The sequence below is a fragment of the Phoxinus phoxinus genome (genome assembly GCF_949152265.1).
Source record: "Phoxinus phoxinus genome assembly, chromosome: 4".
Taxonomy (NCBI): Eukaryota; Metazoa; Chordata; class Actinopteri; order Cypriniformes; family Leuciscidae; genus Phoxinus; species Phoxinus phoxinus.
The window spans coordinates 30,848,007-30,855,965 of record NC_136879.1 but is presented as its reverse complement, the minus strand read 5'-3'; the positions used below and the strand labels follow the sequence as shown (position 1 = coordinate 30,855,965).

General features: G+C 38.6%; 1 protein-coding gene across 3 annotated transcripts in view; it reads left to right on the top strand.

Annotated features, from left to right (window-relative positions):
- Window positions 1-702: 702 nt before the first annotated feature.
- Window positions 703-7,959, top strand: part of ulk2 (unc-51 like autophagy activating kinase 2) — a 33,510-nt gene continuing 26,253 nt past the window's right edge. For all 3 annotated transcript variants that reach the window (XM_079610577.1, XM_079610576.1, XM_079610575.1), the window contains exons 1-3: window positions 703-1,835; window positions 4,237-4,329; window positions 4,969-5,010. In XM_079610577.1, the coding sequence (XP_079466703.1) occupies window positions 1,746-1,835; window positions 4,237-4,329; window positions 4,969-5,010 (225 nt within the window). In that variant the 5' untranslated portion in view covers window positions 703-1,745. The remainder of the gene's footprint in view (window positions 1,836-4,236; window positions 4,330-4,968; window positions 5,011-7,959) is intronic.

Here is a 7,959-nt window from a genome sequence, read left to right as displayed (position 1 = left end):
ATTATTTAATGGACCTGAGCTAACATGAACTAACAATGAACAGTTGTATTTTGTTAACTATAACCTTTACAAAGATTAATAAATACTGTAACAAATGTATTGATTGCTAGTTAATGTTAGTTAATGCATTAAAGGGATAGTTCACCCAAAAATGAAAAATTCTGTCTTTATTTACTCACCCTCAAATTGTTCCAAACTTAAAATTGTTCATTTCTGGTTGAACTATCCCTTTAACCAATGTTAACTAATAGGTCTATATTGTAAACACTTACCCCATAAATATATTCGAATAAATATTTGAAATAGAAAACAAGACACAAATATGTTTGCAGACTTTTACCACCAGAGGTTGCCAGTGAGTTCTTTATTGTCCAAGGTAAATATCTTTAGGTTTGTATTGTTCATACAGGTCACCGCCGCCAGGGGGAGCACCAAGCGCTGTCATATTTGTTTTGTACCATTGAAGAAACATTATTAGCAGCACCCTAGAAACAAACTTTGTAATTATCAGTCTTATTCGACAAACATTAAGTGCGTATTTTTCTTGGTCATATGAGTTATATTTCCCTTTAATCTTTCTTTCTTTCTTTCTTTCTTTCTTTCTTTCTTTCTTTCTTTCTTTCTTTCTTTCTTTCTTTCTTTCTTTCTTTCTTTCTTTTTCTGGTGGAAAATTAACATTGTTCAATTTTTTTCTTTTTACAGCGTCCTTAAAATATTCTTCTCGTTTGCATGCTCTGATTTCTTGCAGAGCTCAGGCTTTGTTTTCGTGAGCTAACGGGACTATCCTTCGCGGCGGAGGACGACGCACTCGCGTGCGCGGAGGAACACAATATGACAGCCTTCTCCTGTAAGAGCTCTGTGTCATTGTAATGCAGCAAAGCAAGCCGTAATCACGGTCAACTTCTCCGAACGAACTGAAGATAAACCTTAAACTCCCCTCACCTAACGGATCTTGCTTTTAACGTCTTTTCCTGCGTTTCTTTAAAAGTGAAGCGCTGATGTTTTCCTCCGTTGTCCCGCGAAATCGAAAGCAGGACAGAGGGGTGAACTGAAGAAATGGTGTACACAGCTATCATATGGATCTAAAGAGGAGCACAATATCGTTGAAGAAGAACGGCATTAAACGGAACAGTTATTTTGTGAACTGACCTGCTATTATTCAGGCGATACTGCTAGTCTAAAATGTAAAATCGATGTCGTAACACATCTAGATATTATTTATTTCGATTTTCTGCTAAATTGTAATTATAAAAACCTGCTAACGTTACATTGCAAATGCAAATATCTGGCTGTCATTTTAGCCAGCTCGCGATGGGCAACTCAATGACCCACCGCGCCGTTATTGAGCTAACGAGGCACCATAAAAGGGAGAGGGGGTTTTCAACCCCTTTCTTTGCTTTTAAACTGAACTGACATCATGTAGCTCGAGAGGTTTGAGTTTGATTAATAGCCATTTCATCGAGCTATTTTGCGAAATGGCTTGTTAACTGGGTCAGAGAGTAACAGCGAAACATCCTGCGCATATATGAAACTTCACATTTAGCTATTCCTTTGTTTTGATTCTTACTTAAGCCAGACAGTTGTTAGTCAACTCTCAAGTGTACTAAATCGTCCGTCGCCTTGATAATTTGGGGATGACAGGATTCTTGAACAGACTGTCGTCTGGATTAACGAGAGTTTGAAGAACTTGACAGCCTCTCCATCACAAGCTGTAGTGTATCACAGCAGGACACTTGACAAAAAAAATGGAGACGGTGGGAGACTTTGAATACAGCCGAAAAGATCTCGTCGGACACGGAGCCTTTGCGGTCGTCTTCAAGGGAAGACATAAAAAGGTAAATAAACGCTAAGCATCTGTTCACTCGGACTGCAAATCTGGGCCATGCTTGTTATGCATCCCATTTAAAGTGAGGTAGCCTATTTAAATGTCAAATTTGCATAGAATAAATGTTTTCTAAGATATACAAATATATATGCATTGTGCTTTTCAGGTCTTGTAGGAGCCATGGCAATCCTTGATTAGAAACCGTGGGTTGTTTTTATGTAAGGTGTGCTAGAATAGGTCACATACTGCTGGAGTCATTCATTCATAAAACAGCCTCCGCGAATAAGCCGTCTCTGACGTCAATACGACTGACCGGTCTACTTTGGGCGGAAAGACAGTTATGATTTCTGCTTTATTTAGATTTTACATTGCCCAAATACAAACGCATTGACTTGTGTAATGAGAAAATGGCAAGCCGTTTTAACATTATTGCCTAAACCTAGGTATCTATTTTTTATGTAGTGTTTTTTAAATGACTAGTCCAGTATCAACTAGCATCATTTTTATTTTAGTAGCTAGTCATTAGATTCTATAACACTTTACAGTGTCCTTGTTACATATGTTACATGTACTTACCATAGTAATAACTGTAAATTAGGCAAAATTACATGCAACTAACCCTCACCCAAACCCTACCCCTATAGTAAGTAGTTGTTAATATTACTCAGTACTTAAATATACAATTATACTGTAACAATGACACCTTAAAATAAAGTGTAACCTTATATTCTGAAATAGTTATCTGAAATAAATTGTAATATAAACAAATTGGGATAGATACTTTGTTTTATAAATAGTTGTAGATAATCTGGAATGAATTGCCTAGGCCTACTACTGTTGGGGTTTTGATCGGAGACTTTGATTTGAGGTTTGAGATTTGAGACTTTATTAAGATCTCTTCTGAATCTCTAGTGGAGACACATGTGAGATTACTGGGCTGAGGTGAAACATCTGAGAAGCAGGCAACATCTCCAGTTTCTTTCCATGTAATCTCATTGGTGTCTAGGAGAAACAATTAAGATATCCGGATATAAGGGAATATCTGTATATAAATGTTTTTCAGCTGAGCTGATCATTATTTTTATGTTATTATGATCAATAAGCGATATGATGATGGCAGTAATAAAGTTTTCTATTTTTTTAGTTGTAGGCTAACGGAAGTAGCGAGAGATATTTTCAATGTATTGTGATATCCGAGTGCAACGGATTATTGGGGTTAAGGGGACGAAATGATTGGAGAAATCTGGCCTGCATCACCAAAGAGAAGTCTGTTGTTTCATTTTGATTAAATATTTATTCTAAAATGTTTTAACTGTAACATATGCATGAATTAATTCACAATCAATAGCATTTAGAAAATAGATTTCCATTTCCTGCCACTTTAAAAGCGTTTCAATCTCTCTTGAATGTAGAGTGAAAATCAGGAATCAAAACCTTAAATTTACAGTTGAAAAAATTGTTAACTGTTCAGTTTTGTTGAACCCTGGTCTTATCAGATCAAATGCTGATATTGATTTATTGTGCATCATTATAAGAGCTATCTCATATGTTTGTGTGTGTGTGGAAATGCTCAGTGTATGCACAGCATGTAGTACAACATCAGCTATATATAGCAGGAGTAATTCGATACATATTTATGATCACCTGCCTCATCCAAAGCAGCTGACTCGATTCAACCAGTGAGACAGTTTTATTTTCATCCTACAAACATATAAAGGTGTTCATCATCACACATGCTTATGATGCATTCTAGCTTGAAGATGATGTCATGCATGCAGACATAATTTAGCTGCATATATGACATTTCGGTTGTTTTTTCAGTAAAGCTTGAGCATTTAAGTCTCTTCATTCCTTTTCAATGCTCATCTAGTAAATGGGGTCAATATAAAAGCTAACAGCGTTTGCTCGGGGATGCCTTTACCACGCTTGGCCGAGTCGGTTTTCAGTGAGGCCAGATGAACGCAACCGCTCTTGCGTGCTGCCAGCACTTTGCTATGGCACAGTGTGCCGCAGGAACATCTCTTATTAACCTACATTTACATGAAAAGCATCGTTCTATTCATGGATTTCCACTCTGCGTTGGGGACACAGTTTCTTAAAAGCTGGTGTGCGGCCCTATGGAGTCCCACCTTGCACAAGTGCCTCTCCCAAAGGCTAAAATCCCAATTATACTATCAGCTTTATGTGGTTCCAGGTCACAAGTTGAGAGATAGATGCAGCATGCTGAAAAGAATGGCCTTTTGAAGCAAATGTTTGTGTCCTCAACAAAATACTCTCACTTACAGGAATAAACAGTTACTACCACTCAAAAATTAAAAAGTAAATGTTTTGTAAGATTCATATTAATGTAATTTGGCACATGTAACCTCTCTCCGCCATCCCACAATTGCTCTCTCTGTGCTATTTTGCAGAAGACTGATTGGGAGGTCGCAATCAAGAGTATTAACAAAAAGAATCTCTCCAAATCCCAGATTCTGCTTGGAAAAGAAATTAAAATTTTAAAGGTGAGTTGTTGTGTTTTTCATTGTTGTGTGTGTGTGTGTGTGTGTGTGTGTGGTAAAATAAATGAATACTTTAATTCAGCAAGGACACATTAAGTTGATCAAAAGTGACAGTAAAGACATTTAGAATGTTACAAAAGATTGATGTTTCAAATAAATCCTGTCCTTTTGAACTTTCCATTCATCCACGAATTTTTTTTGTCACGGTTTAGGCTACTTATTAAAAATATTAAGCAGCACAACTGTTTTCAACATTGATATTAGAATGATTTCTAAAGGATCGTGTGACACTGAAGACTGAAGTAATGATGCTGAAAAATCAGCTTTGACATCACAGAATAAATTACAATTTAAAATATACAAAAAATTTATGTTTTTGTATATTTTTATTGCAAACTGTATTGTACTGTATTTTTAAGCAAATAAATGTAGCCTTGGTGAGCATAAGAGACTTATTTCAAAAACATTAAAAAAATCTTACCAAACTCAAAATTTGAATGCCATTGTATATTATTTTGTTCAATTATTATTGTTTGTATTATTTTAAATAATATAAAAAGTATTTGTCTTATATTATTATATGTATTTATGTTTATTATTATACAGTGTTAATTATAGACTGTGTTTATTTTTTGTTTATAGGAACTCCAGCATGAGAACATTGTGGCACTCTATGATGTCCAGGTAATGGCTTTTTACTCATTTATTACTATAATCTCTGAATGCTCTGTCCTCACTAACTCTGAGCAGATTTGCCTAGAGCTGTCAGTGCTCTACTATCCACTAAGAGCTGTGAGGGCCTACAGGACTGGCCCAGTTCTTATATAACACCACCCTTCACATGACAAGTCACATGACCCATCCTAGACTAAGCCTCGCTGTACATTGCATGAGACCTCTTTGAAAATATCACACACATTATTCTCCAATGCTATAAAGTCATTAAAGAGGACGTTAATTGTCATTCTATAGCTATTAATGCAAAAAAATACATTGTGTGCACTGTGCAGCCCTTTATAAGTGTCTTACAGGGTACATTAGAGAATAATGTCACTGGCCAGGAGGAAGTAAGATTATTTCTCAGCATTTTGGGCTGAATACTGCATACTATGGTGAAAATGTCAGCCAGTTCTGTTAGCAGGCTAATTCATCCATCAATACCCTGCCTTCCTCCTTTCTGCATCCCACCAGCGGTATCATATAGGGGGAGGGTTTGCCTACTCTGGAATGGTGTGGGCTGTTTAAACACCATTTCATTGGTCCAAACCCTCGGCTGACAGAGCAGGCACTGTTCTGAAAGGATGTTGATGTCTACGGCAGGATCAAACTGCGAAAAGCTGTAGGTTTAATTAGGCTGTTATGACTCAGTCCCCTACACACCTTTGACATGTAATGCTTCCCAGTATAGTGAGGTGAGTCGTTAAATATCCTGCACTTCCAACGCAGCATGTGCTTATATAACACTCCCACCCGACACACACCTGCAGTGCTGATGGGGGCCCTTAGACCCCTCATCCTTTAGATAAGCATGCTTTTCTGCATCAGTTTTTTGTGCTGAACGGTGCAACATTTTTGGTCTTCTTCAGGAAGACACTTGAGAAGAAGAGTGATTTTATGTGTAATCTATCTCTGCTCCAAGGGCAAAAGGTCTGAGTACACACTACAAGCTGTTTACATTCATCTCACTGATCTCTCTAAGGCAGATCGTTCTTGAGGAGACACTGTTCATCTCCATCAAATAACTTTTTTTGTTGTTGTTGGTGTGAGAAATTATAGCATTTTGTCTCGGCTGTGACAGTTAGCACCAAAATCTGTCCCGCTTGGCCCGAGGTGTGTTGTTCCTCTCTGCCCTGAAATGGAGAAGTGGGGTGTCAGTTGTGACGTACTGTAGCTGTTCATCAGCTGTTTCTGGAGACTTGCATGCTGCGTCGCTCATTCAGTCAGATGACCATAAATACATCTGTGCATCGCTGAGACCTGCTTCCTGCTAACTCTTGTTTTCTCAATCACGAGGTCAGTCTGACGGAGGTAGAAGTTGATCTTATTTTATCCTGGAAGATTCAAGTCATCCCCCCTGCTCCCGCACTATAGTTAAGGGTTTTTTTCTGGGAAAAGACCCAGATATCTGAATCATGTTGAATACTCACATGGGCTTTTGCAGGTAGGAGTAGGACATTTGAATAGTTAGTAATTCGACTATAAATGATATGCACCCTAAACACTAATTATATTGACTAGGTCTCTGGCACCTTTTTAGTCAGTGAATATAACAGAATGTAACAGAATCATTTTTCAGTTTATACCTTATGTTGTCATAACTTTGTTGTATAATAGCTGCAATTATACTTTTCTAATTATACTAAAGTACTTCGTTCCCCAGTGGCAGTCACACTTTTCTTTGTGATGGTCTTCTTGAGTGCTCGCAAAATTAGTTTGGATGCCTGAAAGTATTTTATTGCTTCTTCTCGATTTCACTATCACTTTGCGGACCTGTCACTTTCACTAACTTATTGCACTGTAAACGCAAAGCAAGTGGATACCTGCTTGATTGCTTCTCAAATGAAATAAATGGCCGTTTACCTCAGCAGGCACCGTGAGCCGCACACTACAGAAGAACGTGACCTTTATCCACCACACTTCTCTTGATGGCAGCACAGAGGCCCTGGGGAATAGTAATGGCGTTCCCTTCCAAGCCCAATTACGCTACTTTGGACTGTTTACAATCCACTGTCATTAAAGATGTTAGGAGGATTGACTTTTTTGTACCCAGCCAGAGGTGTCTAGTTAAAGCATAGCAACAGGGAGCCTTTGCCCTTTCATATTTCAGCTGTGCTGTGAGAGGTGGCCCTCAGATCCCACTAAGCCACACGGAGCATATGCAGCGCGGTAGCACTCCGGCCCAGACCTGCAGCTCTGATAACGATCTCATCCCACATGATGAAGAAGTGTGAATGAAGGCTGCTTGTGATTAATGCCAACGTCAGTGCCAGTTCACACGTGCGTGCTTGCTTAGAACACATAGAGACGTCAGAGCGTTTTTGAGCTTTTTCTCAATGGGGATCTGTACAGATGGAGCTGAAGATATCGGCATAGCTGTTTAATTACAGGCTTGCGGTGAGAGCTGAGCAGCTCCAGTCAAATGCTTTTCAGTGGTGTTCCTGCTCTGGCGGAGGAGGCTGGAGACCTGCTGTAATAACAGGGTGGTGACTCTTTCTTCTGCCTGAATGAGTGTACTTGTGCTTTGCCTTTAAAGGGATAGGTCACCCAAAAACTGCACCCAAAAACTGTGTAGAGCTGCACAATTAATCAAAACAAAATAGGCTAGCAATATGGCTTAGTGCGATTATCAAATCGCAAAGTCTACGATTTAATTCGATTAAAATATGAATTTTGATGAGTAAAATATACCACAGTGTTCCTTTAAACGTGAAGAGCTGATGATCCAGTGTCTCAGAGTGGCTCGGTTCACAGTAAACGGTGCTCCACAGTCCAGACAAAATCATCTCCGCACACGCTATAAGTTTACCTCGCTTATAATGTACAGGTATATTTGGGAATGCAACATGTGGCAAATCATCTTTCCAAACTTGTAATTAAAGTCCGCGTGAACCGGAAGTTGCAAACGACTTTTCT